The 21224-nt window shown below is 42.2% G+C and overlaps 1 protein-coding gene across 1 annotated transcript in view; it reads right to left on the bottom strand.

The window, feature by feature from the left end:
- Positions 1–21224, bottom strand: part of npm1b (nucleophosmin 1b) — a 113554-nt gene that overhangs the window by 79785 nt on the left and 12545 nt on the right. Inside the window, exons 3-5 of the mRNA XM_063047150.1 lie at positions 12272–12391; positions 8125–8218; positions 3396–3499 (exon numbers count right to left, since the gene is read on the bottom strand). Coding sequence (XP_062903220.1) covers positions 3396–3499; positions 8125–8218; positions 12272–12391 — 318 coding nt within the window. The remainder of the gene's footprint in view (positions 1–3395; positions 3500–8124; positions 8219–12271; positions 12392–21224) is intronic.

Below are 21224 nucleotides of genomic sequence, written 5' to 3'. Positions count from 1 at the left end.
AGGGTGAGTAAGTTGTGGGCATGCAATGTTGCCATGTCCCCATTGTTTCCAGTGCCAACACAGCACGCCCATCTAACACTAACCCTAACTCATATGTCTTTGTAATGTCGGAGAAAACCCATACGGTCATGGGGAGAATGTACAAACTCCTTACAGGCAGTGGTGGAAATGGAACTGCCCTCGGTACATATTCAGACTGTGTTGGACGTTGATGCAAATGATGCACATTTTGACAAGTGAAGATTATCAGGGAACATGAAATGGAGATTACAATCAAATAATTGAATTGTGTCCAGTTCTGGTTGCCTCACTATAGGAAGGATGTGGAAGCATTGGAAAGGATACAGAGGAGATTTACCAGAGTGCTGTCTGGTTTAGAGAGTACGGATTATGATCAGAGATTAAGGGAGTTAGGTCTTTACTCTTTGGAGAGAAGGAGGATGAGAGGAGACACGATAGAAGTATACAGGATATTAAGAGGAAAAGATAGAGTGGATAGCCAGTGCCTCTTCCCCAGGGCACCACTGCTCAATACAAGAGGACATGGCTTTAAGGTAAGGGGTGGGAAGTTCAAGGAGAATATTAGAGGAAGGTTTTTTACTCAGAGAGTGGTTGGTGCATGGAATGCACTGCCTGAGTCAGTGGTGGAGGCAGATACACTAGTGAAATTTAAGAGACTACTAGACAGATATGTGGAGGAATTTAAGGTGGGGAGTTATATGGGAGGCAGGGTCGGCACAACATCATGGGCCGAAGGGCCTGTACTGTGCTGTACTATTCTATGTTCTATAAGGTTAAGGGGTTGAATAGCTTATCCTGCTCCTGACTTATCTGCTCTAATGTAGGCGTTCCCAACCTGGGAACCACAGACCCCTTGGTTAATGATAGGGGACTGTGGTATAAAAAAGGTTGAGAACGCCTGCTCTAATATGGAGCATCATTCCATCCATCGGAGAATTTCCCCAAGCCTTGTTAATGGGCCTCAAACAACTGATATAAGGCAGGATCTCATAGCCAGCTACAAATCAAAGTCACTCACTCTTAACTAATCTTTCCCCTCAAGAGTCTTAAAATGGGCAAGAAATTCCACAGATGGTGAAAATCCAGAACAACACACACAAAATGCTGCAGGAACTCAGCAGGTCAGGCAGTATCAATGGAAGGGAATAAACAGGCAATATTTCAGACCGAGACCCTTCATTAGGACTGGAAAGGAAGGGGGAAGGGGTTTCTGGTAAGCAGTTTATCCCCAACAGGGAGACTGTGATAAGACAGAGATTTTGTTAACAAGTTGTTTAGTATGGCAGTGGTTTCATACAGATAGCTAAACTTTTGTTTAAAGCTCAGTACAGCACTGAGAAAAACAATGAAGAGTGAAGATACACACACAATAGCTACTTTATTAGGTGTGTTTAGGATCATTATCCTGTTGTAGAAGCCATCCTCTTTTCATCTTGAGTTTTTTTTTATGCAGACGGTGTGATGTTTGCTTCCAGAATTTGCTGGTATTTAATTGAATTCATTCTTCCCTCTATCAGTGAAATGTTTCCCGTGCCAGTGGCTGCAACACAAGCCCAAAGCATGATCGATCCACCCCCGTGCTTAACAGTTGGAGAGGTGTTCTTTTCACGAAATTATGCACCCTTTTTCCTCCAAACATACCTTTGCTCATTGCAGCCAAGAAGTTCTATTTTAACTTCATCAGTCCACAGGACTTGTTTCCAAAATGCATCAGGCTCGATTAGATGTTCTTTTGCAAACTTCTGACGCTGAATTTTGTGGTGAGGACGCAGGAAAGGTTTTCTTCTGACGACTCTTCCACGAAGGTCATATTTGTGCAGGTGTCACTATACAGTAAAACAGTGCACCACCACTCCAGAGTCTGCTAAATCTTTCTGAAGGTCTTTTGCAGTCAAACAGGGGTTTTGATTTGCCTTTCTAGCAATCCTACAAGCAGTTCTCTCAGAAAGTTTTCTTGGTCTTCCAGACCTCAACTTGACCTCCACCATTCCTGTTAACTGCCATTTCTTAATTATATCACGAACTGAGGAAACGGCTACCTGAAAACGCTTTGCTATCTTCTTATAGCCTTCTCCTGTTTTGCAGGCATCATTTATTTTAATTTTCAGAGTGCTAGGCAGCTGTTTAGAGGAACCTATGGCTACTGATTGTTGGGAAGAGGTTTGAGGAGTCAAGGTATTTATAAAGGTTTGATATTTGCATCACCTGGCCTTTCCTAACGATGACTCTGAACAAGCCATAACCCTAACAAGCTCATTAAGGTCTGAGACCTTGGTAAAAGTTATCTGAGAGCTCAAATCTCTTGGGGTGCCTAAACTTTGGCAAGATGCTCCTTTCACTCTAAAATTGTACAAAACCAAAATAATACACTAATTTTGCTTAAAATGTTGAAAAGAATGTTTCATCTTTAACTTTATGACTTTTGAAGATCAGTTCATCTTCTACTCACTTAACTATTCACAGTAACAGAAATTTTGACCAGGGGTGCACAAACTTTTGCATGCCACTGTAAAATGATGAGAATTCCCTTTCACTCACAGATGCTGCAATACTACCAAGTTCCTCCAGCAGGTAGTTTGTTGCTCTAGATTCCAGCATTTGCATTCTCTCCTGTCTTTAAAGCTATTGTGTGTGATTGGACCGCTGTAGTTGACCTCCCATCAGAATTCAATTAATTGTACACTACACCTTTCAGAAATCAAACTTTAAGAAGGTTGGACCAAGTAAAGTTCTGCTTTTGGCCACACAGCGTGAAAAAAGCCCAAATGGTCTGTGGCACCCAAGGTTCCCATCTAAACTAGCCCTCAGTTCTTTGTACTATTTCTCATGTTCTTAGTATTATTTTTATTATTTGCATGATTTGTCTTGCTTTGCAAATTTGTCAGTCTTTATGTAGTTCTTCTTAAATTCTTCTACAGTATTACTTAAAACTATGCCCCCAAGTGCTTGATTTCGTCAAACCTGGGAAAGACTGTGTGCGTTCACCCTATTGATACCCCTCGTGATTTTATACATTGTTCTGGTAGACAATAAAGTGCAAAATCAATAAATCGGAATTGCAGAGAAACTGCGGGGCTGTGTGACAAATATACTTTAACGAGCTGACAAGGTGTCAGAGGCACAATGGGTGAAAAAAAATTCTCTCCAGGGAATCTCATCAAAGAACTTAAAAATGAACAATAAATCAGTAGCTTGAGTCACTACACAAATGGCCTTTCAAAAATTGAACAGTGTCGTGTTTCGGTTATCAAGCATCTTGACTTGAGTATTTGCATCGGTGTAGGTATTGGAATTTGTGACCATGTGTATGAGCGACAGGACTTGTACAGATTGTGGCATGAAACTGCAGAGTTCCTTCTCCATCCTCCCAGTACCTTTGCGGGTGGCTCTATGGGTGAAGATATGCGTTTCACTGGCTCCTTCTTGGCGGGGGCTTTCACATGTTCGTCTTCAGATTCAGAATCTGATTCAGGCACACCTGTTAATATCATAAGGTATAACAATTAACAAAGGTCATTATCATCCCAGGAAAGTGCAGATGCTAGAACCTGGAGCAATAAATAAAATACAGGAGGAGCTCAGCAGTATGGGCAGTGCCTGGGGAGGGAAATGGACAGTTGTCATTTCGGGTCAAGACCATGCATCAGGATTCATAAAAGGACCAGATGAAGGGTCTCAACCTGAAACATCAACCATACATTTGCCTTCTCAGATGCCGCTGAGTTAATCCAGGGTTTTGTTTACAGCTAAATACTATCCAAAATACATTTGCACTAACTATCCAAAAGGATGGGAAAGGGGCTTGTTTTGTTCTTGTTGCTGCTGCTTGTGTTGTTCTGTGAAAATTGCAGGCACGTTAACGTTGGCAGTGGAATGTGCAGCAACACTTGCAGGCGGCCCCCAGCACATCCTTGGGTGTGTTGTTAACGCAAACACTTTTCACTGTATGCTCTACATGATTAATAAATCAGAATCTGAAGTCAACATACAAGAACAACACAAGAATTGAGAGGTTATAGGGGCAACTGAGAAGTGATCTTATATAGAACTTGAAAATCCAAGAACTTCATAAAATTTGCTTTCACAAATGGGTGGCCTGAACCACCACGTATATAATCCTAAATAACAACTCCGAAAAGGTATCCAAGGGAAAAAAAGCTGTAAATAAATAAATAAATAAATAAAAATTAGCCAGTCACCTAATAATTTGAATGTGCTCTGCCATTAAATGAGATCATGGCTGATTTTCTTTTTTACTTCCCCATTTCCCTTGGTGTTCACATAACCATCCATCTTGGCCTTAGCACCCACATGAATAATAGCTGCATATGCTGGCCATCTGAAGTCAAACTGACTTTGGTCTGAAATGTTAATTGCTTTTCTTTCCACAAATAACACCTGACCTGCTGCACACTTCCAAAATCCTAACATAAGACATGGGAACTAAAGTAGACCATTCAGCCCATCAAGTCTGCTCTAGCATTCCATCATGCCTGATTACTCCTTTCAACCCCATTCTCCTGCCTTTCTCCCGTAACTTTTGACACCCTTACAAATCAAGGGCCTATCAACCTCTGCTTTAAATATACACAATGACTTGGCCTCCATAGCTTTCTGTACTCCAGGTAGAAGGTGCCAGATATACACAACCCCAGAATTATATATAAAAAATTATCACCTCGTTTTAAAATGACTAACCATTCATCCTGATACTAGCCCCTTTGTTCTAGTACCAGCTACAGGAAACCACCTCTTGACACCTACTCTCTTAATAATTGCCCAGAACATCATTGTATTTCAGACAAAATAATGGAAAGAAACAGAATGCTACTATACTAGGGAAGAGGAAAAGCAGGCAGGATGGGAAGTGTCATGTGTGAACCTTAACTGGTTACAAATTAGCCCTCTTTTCCTTGTAATTTTTATTTCATACTTCTGGAGCTTCAAGAATTTCAAGAAATTAGAATTCCTCCTTAGCCAGAGAGCACTGTAGTACAGAAACAGGTCCTCTGGTCCATCTGCCAACTAGATGGTTGAATATTCTGCCTATTCAACCCACACCTCTGTACCCCACCTATACATGCACTTCTCTTAAATATTACAATCAAACCCACATCCACCACTTCTGCCAGCAGCTCATTCCACACTCAGAGTGAAGTCCTCTGTCAGGTTCCCGTTAAATATTTAACCCTTAACATGTGCCCTCTAGCTCTGGTCTCACCCAACCTCATTGGAAAAAAGAATGCTTGCATTCACCCTCAATTTTGTATACTTCTAGCCAATTTCCCCTCATTCTCCAGGGAATAAAGTCCTAACCTATTTAACCTTATTTGTCTCAAGTCCTAGCAACATCCTCTCTAAACTTTCTCTGTACCCTTTCAATATTGTTGACATCCTTTTTGTAGGCTGGTGCCCAGCACTGCACATAATACTCCAAATCTGGCCTCCCTAAAGTCTTATACAACTTCCGCATGACACCCCAATTCCTGTACTAAATATTTGATTTATGAAACTCTTTGAACCCTTCTTACTGTCTAAAAGCTAGATGGTCAAAAATGGTCCATGTAGATGAAACTAGACAATTCTCAGTCGTATCAAGCTGCTGTACATCATAACAGCCTGGCTTTTGACATCACTCCCTTGGTACAAATAAGCAAGCTTCCTTGGTCTCTGTACCTCACTCTGCAACTTCCTCATCAGGAGACCAGTCAGTCTACACATGCAAGAACATCTCCCTCTCACTATTAACACAGACAAGATCTCAAAGATGCATGCCTGGCCCACTGCTCTATTCTCCGTGTGGCCAAACACGACTGAAATAACACCTATAACTTTGCTGATGATACCACTGTTGTTAGTACAACCTCAGATGGAGATGCAGGGACTTACAGGAGAAAGTTCATTTGGTTGAGCAGCGTTACAAGAAGAACTTCACACAGTGTCACAGTGATTGTGAACTTCAGGTCGGGAAGTCAGGAGAACACACACACCAGTTCTCATTGAGGGGTCAGTAGTGGAAACAGTGAGCAGCTTCAAGTTCCTGGGTGTCAGCATCTCAGAGGATCTATCCTGGATCCAACACATCAAGGGAATTTTAAAAAAAAGGAGGCATGGCAGCAGCTTCACTTCATTAGTTTGATGAGTTTTGGTATGGTACTGAAGATTTTACAAATTTCTATAGATGTATGATGGAAAGTAGTCTGACTGGTTACATTATTCTGACTGGTATGAAAGCACAAATACAGATGATAAGAGGCTGCAGATTGCAGATCCAGCCAGTGCCATCACATGCATGACCCTCCCAATCATCAAGGACATCAAGAAGGAAGCATCCATCATTAAGGATCTTAACCAAGGGGGTCATCCCTTCTCATTACTACCACCAGGGAGGAGGTACAAGAACCTGAAGACTCACACTCAGCGACTGAGGAACAGCTTCATCCCCTCTGCTGTCATATTTCTAAATGATCCATGCACACCACCTCACTATTTTGTTTGCTTTGCTCTTTAGATGTATGTGGTTGAAAGGATTTTTGCAGATACAAATTGATCTTCATCTTTAGCCAACTTTAACACATTGAACCTTGCATCCAAACAGTGTTCAGGTCATGGGTTCCCAACCTTGGTTGGGTTGAGTTGTTCTCCGATCAGCAATTTACTTGCAAACATTGTCACCATATGAGGAGACATCATCAGTGCGCTGTTAGTTGCTCCTCGTCTGGTGATGAAACGTTTGCAAGTACATTGCCAAGTTCAGAGAGTAACTCAACCAGCCAGGCTACACATTTTCCAAATTGTTCCCAACCTTTATGACATGGAGCAATACCATTAAGCAAGTGGTCCATGGATCAGAGGTTGGGAACCCCTAGTTTAGATTAAAAGTGGATAGATAACTTATCAGCACACAAACCCATTAATGTTTCAGTCAGCTCCACGAGAAAACAAGACCGCCAGAATATGTAGTACAATTGTATTTATTTGTGATAGGTGTAATACTTTATTTCAAAGGCAGTGCTTTCTTTAGCAGCATTCCAGTAGTCGTCCCTGGAAAGTAGAAAGGTGAGATGAGAGGAAGGACACCCACCATCAATGCTGACAGTCCTGATGTTGGAACATTTGTCCTAGTTACACCACCAGATAGGTAGCCTGGAGATGGCTCATTTGCTCAACCCCTTCTTTGAAATGGCTTACCCAGATGAGTGAAATAACCCTGAACATTAACTCCACGTGTAAAAGCTATTCCCAAAAAGAGTGTTCAATAAATAAGGAAGCAGAAAGTCCTACAAAAAAAAGTCTGATTTTAAAACTTCCTTGCCACATGCTTCTTGTGAGGCCCCTCACTGTGCACATTGCAACACATCCATACTTCAGTGCGTCAAAGTCCATCATCCCAGGCTTGTATCCAGATCCAATCGATGCTTCAAAAACTTCCAGTGAAGCTTTCCCATTGCCTATCCTTGCAGGCATTTCAGATCCTTCAGCTGCTGATCTACATCCCCTTCCACCATGAGACATGTCACATCCATTATAAAGCTGATCAAGCTGGTGCCAAATTCTCCAGCATAGGGGCTAGAAATGCTGGATGTATCTGAGCCAAAGGATCCTCTTGTGGCTGCATCACATTCAGGCCAATCTGTAACCAGAAAACATGGCCATAATTGAGAAGGATATAAATATGATACACTATAACTTTATTAATAATCTCAAAAATACATATGCGCTGACTTTACATATTATCCCTTAATCACACTTACCAAGATTATTCCTGATATGATCAATATCCCAGGAACCATTTCCCTCCAGGTTCTCCGCAATACAATGTCTTCTTTGGGCACGGAGGTCTTGGTCCTACGTTTCTTCAACCCTGGAGGTCGAATGAGAAGACTTTCATCCCAAATCACTCCGAGCTGGAATCTTAAGCATGTTTCTGGCGTAAAAGACCAAGGTGCAAATCCATTGCATACACTAGCCACCCAACCAACCAAGTCATGGAAAGGCATTTGAAAGTCACCATAGAGGAAAAAATGTAAGAATTTCTTTTTTTAAAAATAAATATTGATGCATTTCCTATACCAAGATCACAACTGACATGCAGACACTCACCGATGATATGCTCTCCACTGATGTAAACAGGACCAGAGCCACTCTTCAGGCGGAAACGGACTGGGGGAGACACCTCAAATCCACCCAGACCCATCTGGAAAAGACCCAGAATTCAGCATTTCAGATAAGATGCTCATTAATTCAGACCTCATCACTAGTGCGAGACGTTGGCCCTCTAGCTAAAGCCACAGTAATGTAGTGCCTGGGATATTCACAGTGGTTGTGTCTCTCCATTATAAATACATACAAGCAACGCATGATCTTTTTCTGTAGCAATACACACAATGTGCTGGAGGAACTCAGAAGGTCAGGCAGCATGTATGGGTGGGAATAAACAGTCGATGTTTCAGGCCGAGACCCTTCATCAGGACCTTTCCATCGTACCAGCGACCCGAGTTCAATTCCTGCTGCTGTCAATAAGGAGTTTGTACATTCTCCCCGTGACTGCGTGGCTTTCCTATGGGTGCTCCGGTTTCCTCCCATAGTCCAAAAGACATAACAGTCGGTAAGTTAATTGGTAATTGTAAACTGTCCTGTGAGTAGGCTAGGATTTAATCAGGGACTGCTGGGCAGCGTGGCTTAAAGGGCCAGAAGGTCCTACTCCACACTGTAGCTCACTAAATAAAACTGTCCCCAATAACAAAAAGGAGCACAATTGTAAAAGCTAACATTTGTAAATTTCTGGAATGTATGAAATAAGGTAATCTGGGCTAAAGTTGGAACGTAATCAGGACTGAGTGGAAATAGCAAACAGTGAGGTTACTAGAACATACTGAATAAATCTGAAGTAAAATGCATACAAAATTAAGTGTTAGATTTTTGCATTACGTAACAATGAATACATAGAACAGTTATAATGATCTGGCCTCTCTAGTTACTGTACTCACTGCAATAATCATTAGACAAGCTAACAGAATATACAGCTCTGAAACAGGCTAGATGGCCCAACCAGACCAACACTCACACTCCAGTCAAGCTCCCTTTTCAGCCGTAATGTCACAGAGTACTACAACACAGAAGCAAACCCTTCAGCCCATATAGTTATATATACGAGTTATACAGCTTTCGTTATATGTGCGTGCAGTTCAACTCTTGAGTGATTATGCAGAAAGTTTGAAGTTAATAACTCGTCTCCTTCTACCTTAGGCCATGAAGTTATCAATCACCCCTGCTGTGAACCACTTTCTGGAGGTCCAAGACATCGACTTCTACAAAGAAGGGATCCGTATGCTCCACGACTGCTGGACTAAGTATGTAAATGTAGGAGGGGACTATGTTGAAAAATAAATATGCTAGGTTTTCTGAAATTGATTTCTTCTACCCAAGGCCACGAACTTATCAATCACCCCTTGTATATCCCTCAGTTTTGTATCCCTTTATGAGATTTTCTATCATTCTCCTACACTCTAGGGAATAAAGCCCTAACTTATTCAACTTTTCCCTAAACTCAAGTCCACACAATATCATTGTAAATATTCTTGCACTCTTTCAAGCTTATTGATACATTTTTTCTATAGGTAGGTGACCAGAGTGGCAGACAAATGTCAGGGTAGTCCTCTCTTCCACGCAGCAGTGTGGAGGATCAGAGGGATCTTGGGGTCCAAGTCCATAGGACACTCAAAGCTGCTACAAAGGTTGACTCTGTGGTTAAGAAAGCATACGGTGCATTGGCCTTCCTCAATCGTGGGATTGAGTTTAGGAGCCAAGAGGTATTGTTGCAGCTATATAGGACCCTAGTCAGATGCCACTTGGAGTACTGTGCTCAGTTCTGATCCCTCGCTATAGGAAGGATGTGGAAACCATAGAAAAAGTGCAGAGGAGATTTACAAGGATGTTGCCTGGATTGGGGAGCATGCCTTATTAGAATAGGTTGAATGAACTCGGCCTTTTTTCATTGGAAGTGACGGAGGATGAGAGGTGACCTGATAGAGGTGTACAAGATGATGAGAGGCATTGAGCATGTGGCTAGTCAGAGGCTTTTCCCAGGGCTGAAATGGTTAGCACGAGAGGGCACAGTTTTAAGGTGCTTGGGAGTAGATACAGAGGGGATGCCAGGGCTAAGTTATTGTTTTTTTATATATATGCAGAGAGTGGTGAGTGCGTGGAATGGGCTGCCAGCAACGGTGGTGGAGGACGGCGGTAATAGGGTCTTTTAAGAGACTCCTGGACAGGTACATGGAGCTTAGAAAAATAGAGGGCTTTGGGTAACCCTACATAATTTCTAAGGTAAGGACATGTTCGGCACAGCTTTGTGGGCTAAAGGACCAGTATTGCGCTGTCGGTTTTCTGTGTTTCTATGTTTCCCGTCTCCCTCACTTGCTAGTTCAACTTTCTCTTTACTTGCCCACTATTACTGCCTCTGTGATCTCGGGACAAAATGCCTTAGGAGTCAACAAAGTACTTTAGAAGTACATTAATTGTTTTAATGTAGGGAAACAGCAGACCTGAAGAGAACTAAATGACAAGCAGCAATTATGGTATTTGTTGCAAGTTCAGCGCTGGCTAGGACTGTGCATGACATCTTCCATTCATCTCACACAAAACTCTACAGCACAGTACAGGCCTTTGGGCCCACGAAATGGTGCTGACCTTTTAACCAATCTAAGATTAATCTAACCCTTCCCTCCTGTATAACCATGCATTCTAAATGACCCTTAAATGTTCATAATGTGCCTGCTTCTACTACCACTCTTGACAGGGTTACTGTTAGAACAATTTTTGGGTTCAGCACATTTACATTTAGCAAATGACTTTGGCTACCAGTCTTTACATCTGAATGTATTGTGAATTTAATTTAGAGTACAGCTCTTAACAATGGGTTCCTAAAAGCAGTGAATCTCAGACCAGACAATGCTGATTAAAATTCACTTGGATGTCTGTAGTGAGTGTGTGAATACAATGTGTAATTTCAAAGGGAGCACTGTCCATACTTTGTAAATGTGGAATTGTCCTTTGATGTTTAGCACATAAAATAGAGCCCCATGTTGGCCCAGCGAGATCTGTTGACCGAAAATGTGTCTATCTGATGCTTCTGTACCTTGATTTGTCGAATAAAGAAGCTACTTTGAATCTACTAGTACTTTTCTCCGGTGACTTCATTCACGCAATACCACCACTCTATACAAAACCTACCTCTGACATCCCTCCGATACTTTCCTCCAATCACCTTAAAACTAAGCCCTCTTGTATTATCCATTTCCTCCCTGGGAGAACGTCTCTGGCTATGCATTTTATCTATGCCTCTTATAATCTTGCACATCTCTATCAAGTTCTCTCTCATTCTCCTTCACTCCAAAGAGAAAAGCCCTAGTTCACTCAACCTACCTTCATTAGATGCGCTCTCCACTCTGGGCAGCATCCCGGTAAATCTCTGCATCTCTCTAAAAATTCCACATGCTGCCTATAATGAGGCGCTCAGCACTGAACACAACATTCCAGGATTTTATAGAACTGCTCTATTACCTCACGGTTCTTGAACTCAGCCCTCCGATTAATAAATGCCAACACACCATACGCCTTCCTAACCACAGTCAATGTGTACAGCAACTTTGAAGAGGACCTTTTGCAAACACCTGAACAATTAATTGCCCAGAAAGCAAGCAGCCACAACCACGCAGCATTCTATAACCCAGAACAGCACAGGAACAGGCCATTCAGCCTACAAAGCCTGTGCCGAGCATGAAGCCAAATTAAACTAATCTCTTCTTCTGCACATGGTCCAGATCCATCCATTCCCTGCACCTTTCTGAATGTTCTGTCATATCAGTTTCCACTACCACTCCCACTCCTAGCAGCACATTCTAAGCCCCTGTAGGTTGTGTAAAAGTGAAAGCACTGAGCTATCAGTTTGCATAATGGCAGAGGTAGGAAACGAACCCAAACCTCTGAACTGACTCGGGCAACAGTGAGGAGCAAATCTAACACTGTTTACTTCTACATAGCCTTTTCTCACCTGAGCAGACCCTAACACTAACTTTCCATCAACTTTAAACATATCAAATCATATACTGAGATTCAATGGGCCAAATGGCCTGATTCTGCTCCTGTGTCTTATTGTCTTATGTATATATATATTAAAATCTGATCTTACACATATTCACAAACATAAATATATATATTTATATACATACATCAGAAGGCCACTTACAGTAGTTAGAACGGACGGCTTCAGAGAAGTCAAGGGCATTTTGATCAATTTCCCATTTGCACTCATGGCTTCCAGTTCAATAACATGCAGCTCATCCTTTGTGTTAGGCCCCACACACACCTGTCAAAATGAAATAAGAGTAACAAAGCTTCCAAAAGCAATTTGAAAGTATTTGCCAAATCAAATTCATCCATCATCAGGGACCATTACCACCCAGGCCATGATCTGTTCTCACTGCTGCCATCAGGAAGGTGGTACAGGAGCCTCAGGAACCACACCACCAGGTTCAGAAACAGCTACTTCCTCTCTTGAACCAGAGGGGATAACTTCACTCGACCCATCTTTGAAATGTTCCCACAACCTATGGACTCACTTTCAAGATCTCTTTATCTTATGTTCTTAATATTTATTGCTTATTTATTGTTATTATTAAATTTTTTTTGTATTTGCACTCTTGGTCATCTTCTGCACTCTAGTTGAGCACCCAAGTTGAATGACCGTTCATTGGTTCTGTTATGTTTATTATTCTAGTATGGATTTAATGAGTAGGCCCACAAGAAATCGGGATTGTACACATACAAGAAAATCTGCAGATGCTGGAAATCCAAGTAACACACACACACACAAACAAAGTGCTGGAGGAACTCAGCAGGCTAGGCAGCATCTAGGGAAAAGAGTGAACAGCTGATTTTTCGGGCTGAGACTCTTCATCAGGACAGGAAAAGATGATGAGAAGTCAAAGCACGAAGGTGGGGGAAGGTGGGAGCCTGGCCTGCCAAGTTCCTCCAACATTTTGTGTCTGTTGCTCTGTGTTGTATATGGTGACATATATGTATTTTGATAATAAATTTACTTTACCCTGAATATTCCTTGAGCTTCACACTAAAGGGGCAAGAAATGCTCCAGTCACAAAATCAAATAGACTAAACCTCCGCATGGTTGAAGGCCGATCTGCTGTCTGAGATGCCATCTGGTGGCATCAGTAAGTTACAACATTAAGAGAAAACAAGTTAAAAGTGTTGCTGAACTGTACTGATCAGGGTTGTGCCATTTGGCTCAAGAACTGAATGACTGAAGGGAAGTAGCTGTTCTTGAACCTGGTGCAGTGGGACTTCAGGCTTCTGTACTCCCTGCCCGATGGTAACCGCAAGAACAGCACCCAGATGATGTTCCACGGTGAATAAATTTAGAAAATGATCACACACAATGCTGGAGGAACTCAGCAGGCCAGGTAGCACCTATGGAAAAAAGCACAGTTAATGTTTCGGGCTGAAACCTGTCGGCAGGACTGGAGAATAAAAAGCTTAAGAGTAGATTTTAAAGGTGGGGGAGGAGAGAGAGAAACACCAGGTGAAAGGTGAAACCTGGAGGGGGAGGGATGAAGTAAAGAGCGGGTAAGTTGATTGGTGAAAGAGACAGAAGGCCGTGGAAGAAATGGGGGGGGGGTTGGGGGGAGAGAGAACCAGAGGGAGGTGATGGGTAGACAAGGTGAGAGGGGGAAATGGGGATGGCAAAGGGTGGGGGGGGGTAGAAATCAATGTTCATGCCACCAGGTTGGAGGCTACAGCACAGAAACAGGCCCTTTGGCTCATCTAGTCCATGTCGAACTATTATTCTGCTTAGTCCTGTCGACCTGCAACATACCCCTCCATACCCTTCCTGTCCATGTACTCATCCAAATTTCCCAAATGTTGAAATCATATGTGCATTCATTTCCACTGGCAGCTCGTTCCACGCTCACACACCCTCTGAGTGAAGAAGATCCCCCTCGTGTTTCCCTTTTACCCATGACCTCTCCATATCCCTTAAAGTTTTTGAGTGGTGAACTTGTGGACTAGCTGCCTGTGGGACAAGCCTTGCTCACATGCAGCTCGTGTGGAGAGTCAGAGAGCAGAGAGTTAAGCCCCTTGTCTCACCACGTTCCTGGCAATCTAAAAGGAAAGGTACATCGCATCCGGAGTTTCTCCGGTTAGTGGACGATTTCCCTCCACGCCTCTCTGACGTAGTGGGGAACCGCGTATAAGGCATGTTACAGTAGTGGTTTGCCATTGCCTTCTGCCGGGCGAGTTTCCAAAGAGATCACCAGCTCGTAACGCAGGACTGATGGAAAGCGTGCAGGGGAGCCGGCTGGATTTGAACTCGGACCTTTCATACCGAAGTCCAGCACTGATGCCTCTACGCCACTAGCCAATTCTCTTGGCAGTCTACATAGTCTAATTTGGAAGCTCTTGCCAAGTCTTCTATGCTTTGGCAATTCCAGTCTCATCTCAATACTATTTACCTGTTACACGGCACAAACAGAAAGATCCCATAACAATTAAGAATTAATGACTATTAAACAACACACTGAATATTAAAACAAAGCATCCAAAAATACTATGGTTATTTTGCATGAATATTTATTGGAAAAATTACACGGATGGGAGAGGTATGGAGGGCTATGGTCTGGGTGCAGGTTGTTAAGACTAGACACAATAATAGTTCAGCATGGATTAGATGGGCCAAAGGGTCTGTTCTGTGCTGTAGTGCTCCACAAATTTGAGAATTATTCTACATGCTTCATTCTTCAATGTTGTCTGACCAGGATCAAATCTGGTAGCCAGATAAAAATCTCAAATACCTTGATCCCACAACATTGCGCTATTACCTTCACACACTAAACAATGCTGTCAAAATAAACAAATTAAGCCTTTTCAGTCAACTGTGTGTCTTCAGCAAAGACATGCTTATACGTAAATGTTCAGCCTAGGGTGGCCCTGTAGCATGGTGGTTAGCACAACGCTTATAGCAGAGTCACCCTGGGTTCAATTACGCTGCTGCCCATCAGGAGTTTGCAGGTTCTCCCCGTGACTACATGGGTTTGCTCCAGGGGATCCGGTTTCCTCCCACAGTCCAAAGACGTACTGGTCGGCAGGTTAATTGGTCATTGTAATCTGTCCCATGATTAGGCTGGGATTAAATCAGGGGATTGCTGGGCTGCGTGGTTTGAAGGGCCTATTCCACGCTGTATCTCAAAAAAATGTACAGTGAAAGCACGTTATCATTTAGACCTGCCAGTGGTGCTGATAGAGCAGGGATAGGCAACCTTAAGCACAAATGAATTTCTAGCAAGCGTTATCCATTAATTTGAGGTAAAACATAACTAGATGTATGTAAATGGATAATTCCCATATTTCAAGTTTTTTTTTTAAATGGCATTTATCTGGCCCACTGTCCGCTCATTAATACGTGATCTGGCCCACAGAGGCAAAAAGGTTACCGACCCCTGTAATAGAGGCACATACATTAGGGACATTCAAGAGACTCTCAGATAGGCACATGGATAATAGAAAAAATGAAGGGCTATGTGAGAGCGAGGGGCATATTAGAGTAGGTTAAAAGGTTAGCAAAACATTATGGGCCAAAAGGGCCCATCTATACATCTATAGATGTAGCGTGGAGAGCATTCTGACAGGCTACATCACTGGTATGCAGCAGCTACTGCTACCAAAAGGTGAAGAGGGTCGTAAATTTAGTTGGCTCCATCTTGGGTACTAGCATACAAAGTACCCAGGACATCTTCAATGAGCGGTGTCTCAGAAAAGCAGTGTCCATTATTAAGGACTTCCAGCACCCAGCCAGGGCATGCCCTTTCCTCACTGTTACCATCAGGAAGGAGGTACAGAAGCCTGAAGGCACACACTCAGTGACTCAGGAACAGCTTCTTCCCCTCTGCCATCTGATTCCCAAATGCACATTGATCCCGAGAACACTACTTCACTTTTTTAAATACGTATTATTTCTGTTTTTGCACGACTTTTAATCTATTCATTATATGTGTATTGTAATGATTATTTTCTTCTTCTATATAATGCATTGCATTGAACTGCTGCTAAGTTAACAAATTTCACGACACATGCCTGTGATAATAAACCTGATTCTACTGCATAAAGTTCTGGTCGCCCCACTAGAGAAAGGATGTTAAGGCTTTGGAGAGGGTGCATTAGAGGATGCTGCCTGGTTTAGAGGACATGTGCTATCATGAGAGGCTGGACAAACTTGGGTTGCTTTCTTTGGAGAGGCGGAACCGGAGGGGAGATCGAATAGAGGTTTGTAAGAATATGAGAGACACAGACAGAGTACACAGGGAGTATCGTTTCCCCCCAGGATAGAAATGTCTTTGAAGGCCAGAGGGTCAAGTTCAAAGGGTACGAGAGGAGTAAGCTTTTTTACTCAGAGTCACAAATGCCCAGAATGTGCTGCCTGGTATGAGAAACTTAGATAGGTACATGAATGTGAGGAAGATGGAGGGATATGGACATGGTGTCGGTAGGAGGAATTCATTTTTTGGTTGGGGGAGTTGATTTACTCTCTAGTTGGCTTGGCAGAACATTGCGGGCAGAAGGGCCTGTTACTGTGCTGTACTGTTCTATGTTCTTTGTTCTGTGAAAGGCCTGTGCTGAACTGTAATGTTCTATCCTCAAGACACCAATCTTCCGAGCACAACACTTCAATACTCAAGTTCATGCATCATCCAGACTTGAGTGAAGCTGCAAGATTCAAGAGCAAGCATTTTCTCCAAAAACATTAGCCAGCACAATCAAAGTCCATTTTTCTTTTTATTAAAGCGTGTCGCAGCAGTCAGCCATTCTTGTCTGGCGCGTGGTGTCAGGATTGGTCTTGGATTAACCGGGTCATGACATGAACGTTCCTGACTCGACCCCAAGGCTGAGAGGCTAGCTCGACGCTCGACCCGGCATGCTCAGGGGTGGGGGGTGGCCCGACTTGGATTCAAACTTGGGAGCCTTCGCTCTGGAGTCCAGCGCTAATGCCATTGTGCCACCAGCCGGCCTAAAAGCCCACTTATTTCTTAAGAATGCTTTCTCTCCCATCATGTGCAGTTGGATACACAGATCTGCAGAGCATTGAGTTTTGGGTTCAAAGCTTGAACCATTGAAACCAATCGACTATTGAACGGCCTCTGTAGAATGAACATGGAGAAGGTGTTTCCTATAGTGGGGGAGTCCAGGACCAGAGGACACAGCATCAGAGTACAAGGACTCCTTTTTAGGAGAGAGATAAGGAGGATGTTCTTATCCAATGGTTGGTAAATCCATGAAGATAATTGCCTCAGATGGCTGTGGAGGACAAGTCATTGGGTATATTTAAAGCGGAGGTCGATAGGTCCTTGATTAATAAGTATGTCAAAGGTTACAGAGAGAAAGCAGGAGAATGGGGTTGAGAGGGTTAATAAATCAATGATGATGGAATAGCAGAACAGACTCGATGTGCTGAATGGAAGTGCATTGCAATATGTAAAAATAAAAACTAAGTTTATTCATATATACTTATTGTAATTAAGTCCACTTCACCAGTTAAAGCACTCATTAATTGCTGATTAAAGCATCAAGTTGGAGTGAGACATTGCGGTGAATGCGGAAGGCAAGCAAGAGTTCAGTGCCATCTGCTTTCCTTTTGATCACTGCCAGAGGGGTCTGTCAGCAGCCTATTGCTGTGGCAGGTGGGTAGACCTCTGCCCTCTCGTGATGTCCCTCTTTCGATGAATGCCAGTGATATCATAGGATGGTATCATGGTTCTGCATTGCACTATCAATTCTGCTATTATTTTCTTATTTACTGCACCGAACTACCAAGATCTGCTGTTCCTTCCATTGTGTGCTAATCCACTGTCAAATACATCCAGTGTTTTCACCTCAACAGCTGTATTTGCTCAACAAAATATTCCTTGGATAAGGAAACCAACATCCTTTCTCCTCAACCTTTATACCTTGGTGATCCGTTAAAACAGGGGTTCCCAAGCTTTATGCCATGGACCCCTACCATTAGCCAAGGCATCCGTGGACTCCAGGTTGGGAACCCCTGCTTTAAAAGAAATATTATAGCAATGAAGGACTTCACTTCCTTCTATTCTCTTGCCATGCTAATGTTATTGTACTGCTTCCTGGGTCTGTTGCACCTGTTCACTCTGATGGCTCCAGTAAGTCCTATGGTCTTCAATGGTATGCTCTCTGATACTAACATTACAGCAAGACAGACCAAAAGGTGACTTCCTACCATTTTCAGTGTAATGATTACAAGATCATAAGGTACAAGAGTAGAATTAGGCTATTTGGTCCATTGAGTCTGCTCCACCAATTCATTATGGTTGATCCAATTTTCCTCTCAGCACCAATATCCTGGCTTCTCCCAATATCCCTTCATGCCCTAACTAATCAAGAATCTAATGACGCTCAGGATTAGAAAGTTAAGAGTTGTTAAACCCACTTTTTCAGCTTTAGCTGTGGGAGTAGCTACAATGCAACAGAACAGCAGTATCAGAAGCAATATTGGTTCTTCAGCACAATGCAACCTCCAAATACCAACCGACACACTTCTCTGGCTCTTTTTTGAATTTCAAATTTAAATCATATTGAAACTGTTCAATATCAGCTTCCCCAGTATAGTAGTGTAGTGGTTAGCATAACATTGTTACAGTGTCAGCAATCCAAGTTCAGTTCCGCTGCTGTCCATGGCACAGGGGCTCTCAAACTTTTTTTTAATGCCACGTACCCCTACCCCTATGATAAATCGGAGCAAGCGGCCGAGAGTGAAGGAGTAAGGAATCTCGGAGAGAAGTTTTTTTTCCCCTCCACTGCTCGGGGAAAAGAGGCTAGACTGCGCAGGCTTGTGATGTAGAGCACCAAAGGTTTTAAAAAAAACCCACCATATACAGCGGGCAGCGGAGTGAGAAGAAGCAGAGTGGGACAGCTTTGGCTCAAAAGACTTCGGCGTAAACAGGCAGAGGTGAGGATAGGTTCCAAATTTCAGTCCTGGGTATGACTCTAAACTGCAACTGGTGATGAGGCTCTGATTGGGGACTTGCAGAGCTTTGGGGAAAGTGGAGCTACCCCTTAGTCATTCATTGCTCCCAGGGCCACTCTGACCCGGAACGGTAGCACCTGCAAGGATTCCTGCTCAGGATACGAGTGAAGGCCAACGGCAGATCCAGCAGGTTCAGTAACTGAACTTATGACGGAGAAGGCAGATGAGCTAGGACCTCAAATGTCAATGGCTATAGTATAGGCAGATGAACATTTAGGAAGAGAAATGGCAATTTCTTTGGTTCACCCAACGGTAAGCAATAGCAAACCACTGTTGCAATTTGCTAAGAAAACCATGGTCAAACTCACAAAATGTATCACACAACAACAGCGTCAAGAGGATCTTCCAAGACAACTCTGAAGGTGTTTTGCTCGGTAGGGTTGATTCTGGCCAGCAGGGGATCCCCGACTGTCATCAAGCTACTGCTCATAAAATTAAAGTAACACAAAAGAAAATTATTGCCACTTGGAATGTAAGGACCCAATATCAAGCAGGAAGATTGGACAATGTGATAAATGAAATGGAAAGATTAACATCCTGGGAATTAGCGAAGTTCATTGGATAGGTGCTGGAACATGTCAGATTAGAAATAAAACACTAGTTTATTCTTGGGGAACATCCCATACTAATGGAGTAGGAATTCTTATGGATGAAAACATGGCAAAAGTGTCTTAGGACATTGGGCAATATCAGAAAGAATGCTCCTTGTTAGATTCAGAGGACAAACATTTGATTTAGCAATTATACAGGTATATGCACCAAAAACAGATGGAACAAATGAAGATATAGATCTATGTAGAGCTTGAACAAGCAAAGAATGGATGCAAATCTCAAGATACTGTTATTGTCATGGGAGATCTAAATGCTAAAGTAGGACAAGGTGCTGATTGAAATACCATAGGAAAATTTGGACTGGGGAAAGAAATGAAAGAGCTGAGAAATGGGTAGAATGGTGCAAGATGAATAATCAGGTCATTATGAATACCTACTTTAAAAACCATCCACTTGTGGACCTAGAAAAGTCTAGGTGATAAAATCAATTTGATTTCTCGTGTTATTACTATAAACCAAAGATTTAGAAACTCAGTGACTCAATGCATAACATATCCAGGTGCAGACTGTAATAGTGACCAAACCCAGCAGTATGTCATGTAAAAGTAAAACTTTAAAAACTAAAGAAGCAAAAACCTGAACAATCCCTTGACTACTTGCAATTAAAGAAAACTTAAGACAAAAACTTACAATTGAGGTAAGGAATAGATTTCAAAGTCTAGAAATAGAATCTGTTGAAGATGATAGCGATCATGTAGAAATGAAATTTAACTCTCTAAAGGAGGCCTTGGTAGAATCAGCAAAGTCAGTGATTCCTAAAAAAGAAAAAAAGCACAAAGAATAAATGGATGACAGATGAAATCTAATGGAAGAAATGAGACGGAAGAAAGCAAATCCTATAAAATATAAGTCCTCGGATAAAAAAGTTAAAAGCTTACGTCAAAAAGCCAAAGAAGAATAGTTAAACCAGGAATGAGAGCAAATAGAAAGAATCCCTATTACTGATCCAAAAAGGTAAATCAAGAATATCACTGGTAAAAAGCTCCTGTTCTTCAGGTGGATGTCTGAAAGTAAAGGACGGTACCATTATCGTGAAAAAAAGATGAGATTATGCACAGATAGACTGAGTATATTCAGGAATTGTTTGAAGACGATCGAGGCGAAAAACCAGAAATTAAGAAAAACCCTGAAGGTCCAAGTATTTTAAAATCTGAAGTTCATAATGCAATAAATAAGATGAAGAAAGGAAAGGCAGCAGGTCCTGATGAATTAGTAATAGAACAAATTATTGCCCTTGAAGATTATGGAATTGAAAAATTTACTGATTTAATCAATGACATTTATGAGACTGGAATAATACCAAAAGAGATGAAAAAATCAGTATTCATCACTCTTTCTAAGAAAGCTGGAGCAACAGAATGTGAATTACATCGGACCATAAGTTTAATGAGTCATATCACCAAGATACTTCTAAGAATTTTGATGACAAGAGCAAACAGTAAAATACAAGCTGAAATAGACTAAGAACAATGTGGTTTTT

This window comes from Mobula hypostoma, chromosome 4, assembly GCF_963921235.1.
Source record: "Mobula hypostoma chromosome 4, sMobHyp1.1, whole genome shotgun sequence".
Lineage (NCBI taxonomy): Eukaryota > Metazoa > Chordata > Chondrichthyes > Myliobatiformes > Myliobatidae > Mobula > Mobula hypostoma.
Note: the sequence above shows the minus strand (reverse complement) of the source record. Positions and strands in the feature narration are given on the sequence as shown.